Source organism: Gadus macrocephalus, chromosome 7 (genome assembly GCF_031168955.1).
Source record: "Gadus macrocephalus chromosome 7, ASM3116895v1".
NCBI classification, from domain to species: Eukaryota; Metazoa; Chordata; class Actinopteri; order Gadiformes; family Gadidae; genus Gadus; species Gadus macrocephalus.
In genome coordinates, this window is record NC_082388.1 from 26,101,128 (window position 1) to 26,115,544 (window position 14,417).

General features: G+C 46.6%; 1 protein-coding gene across 4 annotated transcripts in view; it reads left to right on the forward strand.

The window, feature by feature from the left end:
• The window catches only part of npas2 (neuronal PAS domain protein 2), a 31,014-nt gene extending 19,121 nt beyond the window's left edge, over positions 1–11,893 (forward strand). For 2 of the 4 annotated variants that reach the window (XM_060057702.1, XM_060057701.1), the window contains 7 exons: positions 269–366; positions 1,428–1,763; positions 3,385–3,528; positions 4,271–4,458; positions 5,098–5,190; positions 5,510–5,714; positions 6,843–11,893. In XM_060057702.1, coding sequence (XP_059913685.1) covers positions 269–366; positions 1,428–1,763; positions 3,385–3,528; positions 4,271–4,458; positions 5,098–5,190; positions 5,510–5,714; positions 6,843–7,052 — 1,274 coding nt within the window. In that variant the 3' untranslated portion in view covers positions 7,053–11,893. The remainder of the gene's footprint in view (positions 1–268; positions 367–1,427; positions 1,764–3,384; positions 3,529–4,270; positions 4,459–5,097; positions 5,191–5,509; positions 5,715–6,842) is intronic. The other 2 variants (XM_060057703.1, XM_060057705.1) reach the window with 2 other exon arrangements.
• The last annotated feature ends 2,524 nt before the right edge of the window (positions 11,894–14,417 follow it).

Below are 14,417 nucleotides of genomic sequence, written 5' to 3' on the forward strand. Positions count from 1 at the left end.
GTCACAAGATCCAGGGGTCACCTGATCCAGGGGTCAGCTGATCCAGGGGTCACATGGCCGAGGACCACCCGGCTCTAAACCCACATCGGAATTTCTATTTCCTTGTCTTTTGACTGAAGTTCGGAGTTTAACAATGGACTGATATTGATGTTGTTCAGCCCTAGCTCCAAAGCTGGTCGACTAATAGAATCATACTCTTATTTTAATTATACACAACCCTTAATGAACCAGCTTGTGTGTCTAACCAGCTAACCTGTCCCTGCTGCAGCCGCCAACTCGTACACAGAGCCCTGTACACCGTCGTGGCAGTCCACATCCATCGGGACGGATAACTCCACCGCCAGGCTGCAGCCCGGCGGCTCCAAGGTCCGTACCAACGCCGGCTTTATGGTTCAGGGGACGCTGCTTTGTTGTTAATGCCCTCGTAGACGTTGGCTCAGACGGAGCTCCTTTGACCCCCAGCTCAGCCTCCGTCCCCTGTCTCACTGTGTCCCCGCGATGTCGTGATATCCAGAGTGTGTTTGTTGAGATTCTATGTCCCCACAATGGAATGGTTCCAGAGTGTGTTTGTTGAGGTTCTGTGTCCCCACAACGTCTCCGTTACCCAGAGTGTGTTTTGGTTCTGTGTCCCCACAACGTCTCCGTTACCCAGAGTGTGTTTTGGTTCTGTGTCCCCACAACGTCTCCGTTACCCAGAGTGTGTTTTGGTTCTGTGTCCCCACAAGGCGCCGCTATTGTGTTCCCTGACTTCCTCAGCGAGTCAAGGAGTAGATTTATGATTACCTTGCTAAGTCAAAAGAGTAATATAATTGAAAGACCAATCCATTCACCGAGTTGGATGATAGGATCAGTTTGGAAAACGTTACTTTAGCACAGAATAGCCGCCATTGCCAAGTGGGAAAGTGCTGGATAATAATACACAGTCCCGGACAAAATCCTCGATGTTAAGACGATGCCAGATGGCAGATCATACACAGTTCTGTGGCTGCTATTCCCATGGCAAACATATCGGCAGTTTGGAACCGCTTACCGTTCCAACCAGGACGCCAGACCGGCCGACAGTAAACATCTGTCGTTAGACATCTGATATTCTGCCTCGCTAACAGGCTCTAACAGCAATTTTGTTGAGTGTTGCAACTAAATCAAAGGATTTAGCTCCGTTACAAATTCCTGCAAAAGCAGAAATGCAAAAGGATGTTGTCATGGTATATAATCCTACTTATAAACTCTTCAGCTTCCTTCCAATCAAGTTATGTTTTCAGTTAAAATCCGGCTCTCAAATGAATGTCTATGATTCCGATATCCTTGTTTTCTTTATACAATGTAAAGCACATCACAGACTTAATTCAAAGCTCACTCACTTGATAAAGTCGACTTAATTAGTTGATTGATTGATAATCATGCATGCGTTAACTCTTTGTTAACAGCAGCAGCAACCACCGCAAGAACAACATCAACAACCACAACCACAAACACAACCACCACAACAACAACCTCAACCACCACAACAACATCAACAACAACAGCAACAACAACATCAGCATCCCAGACCACCAGCGCAGCAGGTGCAGCAGGTGCAGCAGGTGCAGCAGCCCCTGCTGTACCAGCAGCAGCTCCCCCTGGTGGCGCAGCCTCAGCTGGGCATGATGAACCACCTGAAGGAGCAGCTGGAGGAGAGGACCCGGATCCTGCAGGCGGACATCAAGACCCAGCAGCAGGAGCTCCACGACATCAAGGAGAAGCTACAGCTAGCCAACTTCCAGGTAACACCATACGACCGCATGCTCACACACAGGTAGCTCTGCAGGGCTTGCTACTGCTAGCTTACCTCCAGCTGACTCAACTACAGCATGATAACCTTGAGGTGGTGCTCAACTAAAGCATGTCAACCTCCAGCCTAGTCAACTAACAGCGAGCTAACCTCCAGGAAACACGCTATGACCGCCTGCTCACACACAGGTAGCGCTGCAGGGCTCGCTACAGCATGCTTACCTCCAACTGACTCAACTAAAGCTAGCTAACCTCCAAATAGTGCTCTGCTACTTCAGTTCCCTGTGTTTCCTTAACATAACGTGAGACGTCATTCATAAGCATCAACATTTTCAGACGACAGTTGTAGCTACACCTCAAGCCACTAGAGGTTGTTAATGGGAGACTCAAATAGGGCTGGTTTAAGTCAAAGAATATAACAGAAAAGCCAGAATGTCACAAAACAACAGATGGATTAGACTTACTTTAAATGTTTCCAAAAGTCAGTACAGTATAGAGCATCTTATACACCACCCGACAGCACCACCAAGAGGCCGAAATATGCAGCTTAAGCCATCTGTAGCTCAGAGATTTATCTTTTGTGACCATTTAGCAGACGCTCAACCCTGACCCTTATCAAAGCGGCCTGCAGTGAATGTGTTGAGATACATTCCATGAAGAGATAGGATTAGATAAGAACAACTTTAGCAGCTGACATTAATGTTATGCAACACATGATCACATGTACACATGATCATGTCTGTTGCTATCCTAATGCAACAGGTATCCCATCACAAATGATGGGATACCTGTTGCATTAGGATAGTGACACAACTGTGGCTTCAGTTCCTAATTTCTCACCAAAAATACGAAACTGAACAGAATAAGGAAAAAACCAAACCAGGTTTCACTATGTATCTTAAATCCTTGGTGATAGTTTGGTGCTAGATTGTGTTTATTGGCCCAGACCTACATATACTTGGTCATCTACAGGGTCATGGTCAAACTATGGTCATAGACAGAGACATGGTCAAACTATGGTTATAGACAGAGACATGGCCAAACTATGGTCATAGGCAGAGACATGGTCAAACTATGGTCATAGGCAGAGACATGGTCAAACTATGGTCATCTACAGGGTCATGGTCAAACTATGGTCATAGGCAGAGACATGGTCAAACTATGGTAATCTACAGGGTCATGGTCAAACTATGGTCATAGGCAGAAACATGGTCAAACTATGGTCATCTACAGGGTCATGGTCAAACTATGGTCATAGGCAGAAACATGGTCAAACTATGCTCTTAGACAGACCATGATCAAACTATGGTCATAGACAGACACAGGGTCAAACTAGTTATTGACAGGGTCATGGTCGCACTTTGGTCATCTGAATAGTTTCTTTCTTTGGCAGCAAAACAAACTGCAGCTATGAAAGGAAATTAATTTATATTCGGTTGCTTTTCAATGTGCATCTGCCTGTCTGTCTGCCTGTCTGCCTTCCTGTCTGCCTGCCTGGCTTCCTGTCTGCCTGCCTTCCTGTCTGTCTGACTGTCTGCCTGCCTTTCCGTCTGCCTGCCTGTGTGCCTTTCCGTCTGCCTGCCTGTCGGTCTGCCTCTCTGCCTGTCTTGGTAGATGTTTTTACAGCCACCTATCCACACTGACTTTGGCCAGGTCCCGACCCCCCAGCCGCAGCGACCCGGGCGACCGGTCATACGTCAGAACTCCGGCCCGCCAGCCAAGCAGCAGGCCTGCCATGCCCCCTCGGCCAACCCCCTGGTGAGGGAACACCCACACCCCACACACCCCATACTCAGCCCCTGTATCCCCTCTCACTAGGGTACCAGGTAGAACAGTTAGATACAGAACCACCCCTGGGGTACCAGGTAGAGAACCAGCACTAGGTTACCAGGTAGAGAACCAGCACTAGGGTACCAGGTAGAGAACCAGCACTAGGGTACCAGGTAGAATAGTTAGATACAGAACCACCCCTAGGGTACCAGGTAGAGAACCAGCACTAGGGTACCAGGTAGAGAACCAGCACTAGGGTACCAGGTAGGTAGAGAACCACCACTAGGGTACCAGGTAGAGAACCAGCACCAGGGTACCAGGTAAATAGAGAACCACCGCTAGGGTACAAGGTCTCTGACCCTGGTCCTGGTCTCTGGTCTCTGGTCCTGGTCTCTGGTCCTGGTCTCTGACCCTGGTCTCTGGTCCTGGTCTCTGACCCTGGTCCCTGGTCTCTGACCCTGGTCCTGGTCTCTGACCCTGGTCCCTGGTCTTTGACCCTGGTCCTGGTCTCTGACCCTGGTCCTGGTCCCTGGTCTCTGACTCTGGTCCTGGTCTCTGACCCTGGTCCTGGTCTCTGACCCTGGTCCTGGTCTCTGGTCCTGGTCTCTGACCCTGGTCCTGGTCTCTGACCCTGGTCCCTGGTCCCTGGTCTCTGGTCCTGGTCTCTGACCCTGGTCCTGGTCTCTGACCCTGGTCCTGGTCTCTGACCCTGGTCCTGGTGTGCCCCCAGCAGGTGCACCAGAGGCTGGTCCGGCGGGGCCCGGTGCGGACGCTGAGCCTCCCGGTGCAGGGCAGCAGCAGCCTGGGCCTGCCGCTCTACACCAACCCCATGATGTTCTCCTCCGGCGCCCGGCCGCTGCAGGACGCGCGCCACGCCCACCTGGACCCCGCCGACTTCAGCCAGGACGGACAGCTACGGTGAGACCGCACCGCCTGGTTCAAGAGTGTAGGGCTTCACAGACCCTGTCTTATACGACCCACTGTGAGGCCAAATTCATCCAGAGTGTGAGTCAGAGACCGGTCATTAAGGAGCAGGTAAGGGTTGGACCCGTCTCTGTACTGTCTAACCCCTACCTGCTCCTTAATGACCAGTCTCTGTGCTATCTAACCCCTACCTGCTCCTTAATGACCTTTCTCTGTACTGTCTAACCCCTACCTGCTCCTTAATGACCTGTCTCTGTACTGTCTAACCCCTACCTGCTCCTTAATGACCTGTCTCTGTACTGTCTAACCCCTACCTGCTCCTTAATGACCTGTCTCAGTACTGTCTAACCCCTACCTGCTCCTTAATGACCTGTCTCTGTACTGTCTAACCCCTACCTGCTCCTTAATGACCTGTCTCTGTACTGTCTAACCCCTACCTGCTCCTTGATGACCTGTCTCAGTACTGTCTAACCCCTACCTGCTCCTTAATGACCTGTCTCTGTACTGTCTAACCCCTACCTGCTCCTTAATGACCTGTCTCTGTACTGTCTAACCCCTACCTGCTCCTTAATGACCTGTCTCTGTATTGTGAGAGCTGGGTAAAGGGGGTGCTAATGTCCATGTCCTCTGCAGGATGCTGCTGAACCAGCCCATGCAGACTCTGGTCCCCAACAACAGTGTGACCCCCCAGACCTCCCAGTGTAACCCCGGACTCTCTCAGACCAAGTGAGTACCTCTCTCTCTCTTATTTTTTTCTTTGTATAACTTTTGTGTCTCTTACTAAATTTGACTCTTAACACTTGTCGTTGAACCATCGCTACGAAGGAGTGACTTATCATCACTTCTTGTTCTTTAGTCGAACTCAGATGACCATCGCCTTGTGATGATTCTCTGTACCCAGAATGACCATGTTATACCGCTGTTGATCCTAAGACACCTCGACCTCTGACCCTAACCTGACCTCTTGACCTCCAGGTACACGTGGAGCAGCAGCTGATCCTAGAACACCTTAACCTCTGACCCTAACCTGACCTCTGACCTCCAGGTACACGGTGGAGCAGCAGCTGATGGGCCAGTCCTTCACCATGCAGCAGGTCAACTGCAACGCCGTGCTGGTCCCCTCCCCCGTCTTCACCTCGCCCTTCGTCATCCCCCACAACAGCTTCATCACCCACCAGCCACAGGCCGCCTACCAGCAGCCTACCCAGCATGCACCGCTCCAGCTGCAGCAGCCCCAGCAGTTCTTTCAGGTCTGTGGTCCGATCAAACTTTATTGATAACATACTTCTTTACAAAACAGCAGAATAACAGGCTGCCCAACGGAGACAAACAACACGAATGCACAACATGAACACGACACGAATGAACACACGAATACAGAATGACTACACAACATGAGCACAACAAGAATACGGAATGAATGCACAACATGAGCACGACACGAATATGAATCACGACACAAACACGGACTGGGTTAAACATGGTGAGTCAGAGATACTCAGAGGCGGACAAGAGAGTACAACAGTGTTGTTTGGATGGCTGGACTAGCAGTAGTTTACAGCTACTGACAAGACTGTTTTGGATGTTGGAATTCACTATTGGGCATGTTATTTTATCGTCGTGACTCTACTGTACTATATCTGATATGAACAGAGTGACTCTACTGTCCTATATCTGATATAAACACAGTGACTATACTGTCCTGTATCTGATATGAACAGAGTGACTCTACTGTCCTATATCTGATATGAACAGAGTCCTGACTCTACTGTCCTATATCTGATATGAACAGAGTGACTCTACTGTCCTATACCTGATATATGAACAGAGTCCTGACTCTACTGTCCTGTCTCTGATATGAACAGAGTGACTCTGCTGTCCTATATCTGATATGAACAGAGTGACTCTACTGTCCTATACCTGATATATGAACAGAGTCCTGACTCTACTGTCCTATATCTGATATGAACAGAGTCCTGGCTCTACTGTCATATATATCTGATAGTGACTCTGCTGTCCTATATCTGATATGAACAGAGTGACTCTACTGTTCTATATCTGATATATGAACAAAGTCCAGACTCTACTGTCCTATCTGATATGAACAGAGTGACTCTACTGTTCTATATCTGATATGAACAGAGTCCTGGCTCTACTGTCCTATATCTGATAGAGTGACTCTGCTGTCCTATATCTGATATAAACAGTGACTCGTCCTATATCGGATATAAACAGTGACTCTGCTGTCCTATATCTGATATAAACAGAGTGACTCTGCTGTCCTATATCTGATATGAACAGAGTCCTGGCTCTACTGTCCTATATCTGATAGAGTGACTCTGCTGAGTCCTGACTCCTCCTCCTCCTACGTCCTCCAGATGCAGACTCAGGGTCTGCTGCACAGCGGCTCCACGCCAGCCTTCCTGCACGCCACCAACATACCGCAGCAAAGCACCCTGGGATACATTCAGCAGCAGCCGCAACAGCAACAACAACAACAACAACAACAACAGAGACTGCAGCAGCAGCAGCACTCCCAGAACCAGCCGGGCGGCGTGTCGGACTTCCAGAACATGCTGACGCGGTAGCTCCACCTCCCCCGGGCGGAGGGGCGACGACCAGACGCCGGGCGGCCTGAGGCGGCGTTGGGGACGAGGAGGAAGCAGAGTCCCGCTGGACGTGTGAACCAAGGCCCTGCGGTCCTTCACTGAGGTCTTCAGAAGAGAGCTGGACCTGAGCTGGACCCGACTGAGGGGGGGTCGCTCGCGGCCACAAGGAGGCGCCTCATGTTGGCACGGAGCTGGCCGTTCGGATCCGGGCTGTTTTTCTGCACTGGCGTTGGAGATAAGAGACAAGGGAGGAGGAGGAGGAGGGGCTATAGCTCCCTGGGCCGCAGTCTGTCGGACTGAAGAGCCAAGTCGTTGCTATGGGGTCCGTTGCTAGGAGACTGTTGCTAGGGGCCCTCAGTAAGGTTGATGGGGCCCCGTCGTTTGCGGCCCATTGCTAGGGGGCCCTCATCAGGGCTGCAAGAAGCCCGTCACTAGGGGCCCTGTTTTTAGGTGGGGTCATAATGGGCTGTTGCTAGGCGGGGTCACTAGTGGCTGTTGCTAGGGGCCTTGGTTGCATCCATTCGTCCGTTGGCGACCATCATACAGGAAGAGAAGATGAGCTGGTGTCCTCCCCGCCCCCAGAAGAGCTGTAACTGGGGTTCTCTGTGTTCATTTGCCTTGTTCGTACTGTTAGTGTCCGGTTCCCCCACCCCAGCACTTAGATCCAAGATGGCCGAAGGGCGAATGAGTCCTATTGCCGCCGCCCTCCTCTTCCTATAAAACTAGAATACAGCTCTTAACTCTGTTCATGAGCTCTGATGGGTCCCACACTGGTGGTCTGACAACCCCCCTCTTCTGCCTTATCACTCCACTCTGTAGCACTAGTGTTTCATAGCAGGACCAACCAATAGAGTTCAAGCACTTGATTCTCACCGTTGGAGTTGAGACCCCGATCTGGGACTGAAGGGGGGGGTGGGGGGGTCTTGAGTAGTGATGGAGGGTACCAGCAGATGTGCCTTGCCCAGCCGTGGTTTCTCCCTGCTTAGGGTGGGAGGGGGGGCGTGTGACCATGGCTGTAAACCCTGCTCAGGTCCTGGAAAACACAGTAGACCCGTTGTGTTTTCAGGGCCCGGCCCTTTGTCCCACGCCACTCAGAGGCAGAGACTTAGGCCCAATCCCATTTCTAACCCTTACTTTCCCTTTACCCCTTCCCCTTACCACTTCAAAACAAGGGGGAGAGGTAAGGGGAAGGGGAAAGGGGTAGAAATGGGATTGGGCCTTAAGTTTGTCTTGGGCAAACGATCGATGGAAACTTCTATAAGGATACACGTCCCCCATTACAGAAAGAATATCAGCATCATTTATCCCTGAGGATAACCAGACTCTTGCAACATTACTTCTGGGATTTATGATCGAGGGGTTGATGCATCGACAGGACGTGGTTTTGATACGACAGCGAGAAGGAACTAACAGCCAGAGGGAAAAGATAGCAAGATTGACTTCACATATATTGGAGGAGAGTAGCCCTTCACAGATTATAGCCACTAACAGAAGAAGTATGTTTCTTACTTCAAGAACGACGAGAATACGACCGGCCACACTTTCCCATCGCTCAACGCTGAGGGAACCAAAACGATCGGCTGTCTGATGCAATGCAAGTGAGAGCTGTGGAGTTTGAAGACGTCTGAGGAGAAGGTCGGAGTGTCGGACGTACGTTCTGACACTTCTCTCAGGGGGATTCTGGACGCAGCCCTCTTCATCTTAGTTTCATCTGTTTTATTTTGTTCGGTTCTTGTGTGTGTTGCCGCTGCCAATCTCCCATCTACTCCAAACCGGCCATATTTATACATTGTTAAAGGTTGGGTATGGGATTTGCGAAACGCCAGCAGATTTTGAAAACACACAACTCAAATGGTCCTACCCCCTGTCCTTCAACGCTGACTCTGACTCCGTCCATTCCAAGTACCTGGACGCGCAATCATGCACGAGCGCGAACACAGATGCGCGAGAGCGAGCCAGGCTAGCTAGGTTGGAGTTTATGGTTGTCTTCTAGTGCTAGGTCCAAATGTGGATTAGCTAGTTAGCTATAGCTCCAGTAGCTACCTCAGGATAACAACAAACAGAAGCTTTCTCTGGGTCACAAGCTTTGAGTACGTGCACGAAGGGGTTGGGAGCGGGGGAGGGGGAGTGCAGTACGACCGTTTGATTGACGTACTTGCTGTCCAATGCCACTCGGTGGTTCTGGAAATCATTGGCTGGAGTTTTTCGAGCCCTGCCCGTTCCACAGATGATTAACTTGTTTAATTTTAATGTCAGTACTTCTAACTCAGTGGCTGTAATTGGGTTACGATAAGGATTTCAAGTGATTTTGCAAAAATGGCCAAAATAGAGAATTCCATACCCAACCTTTAATATTTATATACAGTTCTGTATGTAATCCTTCGGGTGGCTGTTGCCAACCACTGACAAAATACTAAACAACTCTGATACTATGATAAGATTTAGCTCTTGAGAATTACCTCTGACAAATCATCTAAGATGTTAGTTTGATGTTAAAATAACTTTTTCAAAAGTTGACAATCAGAAAAAATATAAGAGTAGGTTAATGTAAGAGTTTAATACTATACGTCTCAGTTGCTAATTAGTAAGAGTTTCCAACCAGTCACAATTTAGGATTTTGTTCACTCTGAGGACCATGGTGATGCTAGTCTAATGAATTAACCAGGTACTTCTAAGTTAGTACCACTAACCAGGTACTTCCTGGCTAGTGTTACTAATCAGTGGTACCAGCAGTTGCGTTGAAAGGTGCTGTTGTCACTTGACAGAGTTAGGAAAACGTTGAGCATGTACGTTTATTCTTGACGATGTACATTTTGAAAGGAATGTTACTTTATACTCTTATGTTTCACAACCTCCTTGTATATTACTGTATAAATAAGCCAATTTACCAAATTATTTGGAAATATTTTTTTATAAAAATCACATTCCTCTGACCACAAATATAAAGAGTATATCTCACCAGGTACAAATGTTTCAGCAAACGAGTGTATTCGCATGAACTGATCTCCGCAGAGCAAAAATAAGATTTATATACGATGGACTGCCTCAACACGTCTCCTTGTACTTACATTTGTAGGAAAAGCCTATTCTGTTATTATTTGTTTATTTTAAATTGCTTCCTGGCATCATATAAAAGAAGACGCAACTCCAAGTAAGCTAGCACAACTCTGTATAAGCTAGCACAACTCTGGATAAGCTAGCACAACTCTGGGTAAGATAGCTCTGCTAATCCGTTGATTGAGTAAGAAATGCTTCAAATGTTAACGGTCCATTGCAGGGACACATAGGCACACAATCACACCAGCGAATGACTTTCAAGCACTTTTGTGATTTTGAAGAGACAGATCACGACGCGGCATTGCTGTGTTTCTGGGGTCAGTGCAACTTGGTTCTGCCGGAGATTATATCCCCATCATTATTTTCTTCAGTATTTTCCAAATATTGACATTGTTAAAAAAATGATACCACAAGGGCTAAGTGTTTGTATCAAGTTATTAGTTATAAAATCAAATGAGGTCCTTTATAATATTTGTATTACCTGCCATTAAAATGGTGATCTCGAAGATTTCAAGTTTATTCTCTTTCCCGATTAGCGGCCATTATTCCCAGATATACGAACACTGTCACCACTGACAACCAGCTGGTCATTTTCAGGATACTACAAATGCAAGGGCTTGTTATCACTGGGTCGTAGGCTCAACCACCATGGTGGCCATCAGCGATATATAAATATTTCTATGAAAATCTTAAGAGATTGGCACTTTAAGTTAAATATCCACATTAATAACCGTGGACCTGGGCATTGAAACATTACTTAATGTTGTGTTAGTTTTTACTCCATCGTTGATTGCAACTCAAAGCTTAAAGGGCCCCTATTTACTACCTTTTACCCTTGAGTGACATCACAAGTGGCAGTGTCTCTACTTGTGAGGTCACTATGGGTAGAAAGGTAAATTTCTTAGTAAGAGGGAAAAAAACGAAGCTAAAGGATTCGACGGGTATTTTCTAAGACGATAGTGGTTCATGTACGTCACACGGAATCGCAGCGATTTGTTGAGTAAATGTCTCATGAATCACCTTGTGGAATAACTGTGGGTAAATCTACTTGTTCCTATTTTTGATTTCGCGTCTGGAATTCTCCCGTCAGTTTCTTTGAATGAGCCTGAACTTCTCCATCATTCGAGACTGAACCGAAGGGTCAGAAAAGTGAAGTGTTGATTACGTTTGTTTAAAGATGCTAAAATGTTGGTTTGGTTCCAGTGTGTCCGTCTGACCTGAGCTGTTCTGGCCTGTGCGCGGTTGCATGGTGAATCGTTGTTTTCCTATCAAGTTTGACTCTTTTTAAATGGCATGCGATGTCAACAAGAGCGCGGAATACACTGCCACACCTGACCACGGTTTCTGCTCGGACACAAATCCGATTTCTACGGCCATCTCTGCCCTTGGAGCGCAGAAACCCTGAAGATATTGTACATAAGAATGTAAAAATTCCAGAGTAAACATTCTTTTATTTTATATGTTAAAAAATATATAAATATATAAATATGTGTTACAAGATTTTAAAACAGAAGTGATTTTGTAACAGATGAAGTGTCTTACTAGCGAACGTTCACGTTGTGTTGCACAGTCACTCGAATGGCTCGTTGGGTATTTTCTGTATTCACCATCAAAATAAGCTTTAAAATATTGTTGACATTGTTTTGAAATAAATGAATAAACGTGTTTACATTCCAAAATGTTATTGGATACAAATTATATAATGTTCCGTTCAATTATTTATGTGTTGTGAATTTCAGTTGAAATAAATATTTTTAAGCGTACATGTTTACGATCCAGAGTCCTTGACGATTAACTCAATGAAGTGATGTGATTTCAGGTCAGCGCTGAGGGAGACTTACCTGCTGCAATAACTCTTTCTACTTTAAAAGGATTTTAACAACAGAACCAAACATGTTTAGTTAAAAAAACGATTGAATGTTAAATCACGGTAGCAATGGTATCACTATTTTCCCAAAGTGAAGGCTGCAGCCTTGCTAGAACACTAGTTGCGTGTCGCGTCCTATGGAGATGAGGCTAGAGTGCTGTATGTCCGTAGCGTTCGGAGTGTGGCACGACTTGCTAGTGTGGTAGCGCTTCCGCTTCCGCTTTTTAATACCGTTTATTCAGTGGTAAATATTTTTATATTTTCATTGTTGAAATTGTTATTGGCGATTGTTGAAACACCAGCTACGTACATATCAAGACAAATAAACACAAAATCATTACGTGGCAAAAACGTCGCACAGGTCTTTAAGCTTAATTTATTGCATCTACATGATGAATCTATAAAAAGCAATACGTGTGTAACGCTTTACATGCACAATTTTTAAATACGCTGTGCACGCAAGTATTTTGAGAATTTTGTCTCGTTGAGGATCCAGCGGTGCATCCTTGAAAAATCTCGGAATGCTTAAAAACAAAGGACGTGAAAAGGGAGTGTCGTCAACATTGGAACAGTGCTTGTCGGCGTTCTATGACGTAGCGTCCTTAAAAGGGCAGCCGTGCGTTGAGCATGCTTCCTTCACATTGGGGCCCAATCCCATTTCCACCCCTTACCCCGCCCCCCTTCCCCACAATACAGAGGGGTAAAACGTTCCCCTAAGAAATGAGACACGACCCCTCCATTACGCCGCGTCTTCATCGCTTGAAGCTCGCGGACTGCTATGTCAACAGAGGCCAAGAGTAGGTGTGTTTCCGAATGATAACTACTACTAATAATAATAATAATATGGCTTTTCCTCAAAGCCCTCCCTTTAAAGTGTGGTCCTTTGGAAGCTTCATTTCAAGGGCTACGTAGCCCTACGTCTTGGCCCTAGCCCTTAACCCAAATGAGAGTTGGGACAGCCCTACCCCTACAAAAACAAGGGGGAGGGGTAAGGGTAAGGGGTGGAATGGGATTGGGCCTGGTAAACAGGGACGGAGTAAAAGGATGGGGTTTATTTGGACAGGGATAGATGACTAGCCAGGGCTAGGCAAGCGATGGTCAGACAGGCTTCGGGGTTCGTTAACCGGTAGGCAGGCAGTCAGGCATACAAGGGCTCGTTGACAGGCTGGTAGTCAGGCAGGCAAGGGTTCGGCAACATGTAAGCAGGGTGACGGACGGAGAACTAAAGGAGAGGGAAGAGGGTTACTAGGAGGAACAGGGAAAACAAGCAGATCTTTGAAAAACGCTGGTAGAGCCGATACTGACTGGTTAGTTGTGAACGACGAACTGGCGCCGGCTGAATGGAGATCCCGGCTGAAGTAGGGAGTAGAGATTGGAGATTGATGTCAGGTGTGTCGGGAGCATGAGGGGGAGTGGAGTAGAGTGACCACTAGATGGGGGTATTGGACGGCGTAGCAGGAGGCGGCGTAACAAATTGATTCATGGATTGATATTATAACCAGGGGCGTAGGAACGTGTTTAACATTGGAGGGGACACATATCGGAAACCTGACAGATCCATTGATGGTTCGAAGAGAAATATGTCATAAATGAACTACACTGCAAAACATTCACAAATGTATTTTATTCTTCTAAAAATATACATTTGTAAAGGAAAACACATTTTGAATGGCAGTATTGAACTGATACATATCAAATCAATTATTTAATTGCAGGCCTTATCATACAGTTTTGTAGACTGATAAATAACATGTGAAAAATATTTATCTAAATTTGAATTCGTATTTTCTGAATACCTTTTCTTTTCTTAGTTGTATCTTATGCCTCAATGAACACACAGGCAAAGGTTAAGGTTAAAGGGAAAAACAGCATCAAGAATTTTAATACACCAATGGTTCTATGAACATCCTTTCTGTACCGACAGCGATATATTGATGCACTTCTTATGACAAATGTACTTATTGTAAGTCGCTTTGGATAAAAGCGGCTGCTAAATGCCCTAAATGTAAACGTAAATGTAACTTGTTTTTAATCTCGAGTATGTGATATTATTCAAACATTTCCACTAACTGATTGGTGTGTGAAGGCAAACGAAAACGACATTAGAATGGATGTAATGAACTGATAAATATAAATTAGTGTGTAGAACTGATACAAATAAAATCTAGATAGCACTGTAGTGTTATCCAACAGTGTCAAACGTGCCGTGACACACAAAAGGTTGAAAAACAATGGCCTAGCCAAAATGTTTTCTTCTCCTGTCATTTGCAGCCACGAAATGCTTGCAAATTGACTTCTAGTCAGTAAGTCAAGTCTATCCTGATGGACATGACAGACAGCAACATGGTTGAGTCTGTTTTGAGACATTGTGGACCGGAGCCAGGTTTTAAGCCTGCGGAGGACACTAAAACTTCTCTGCT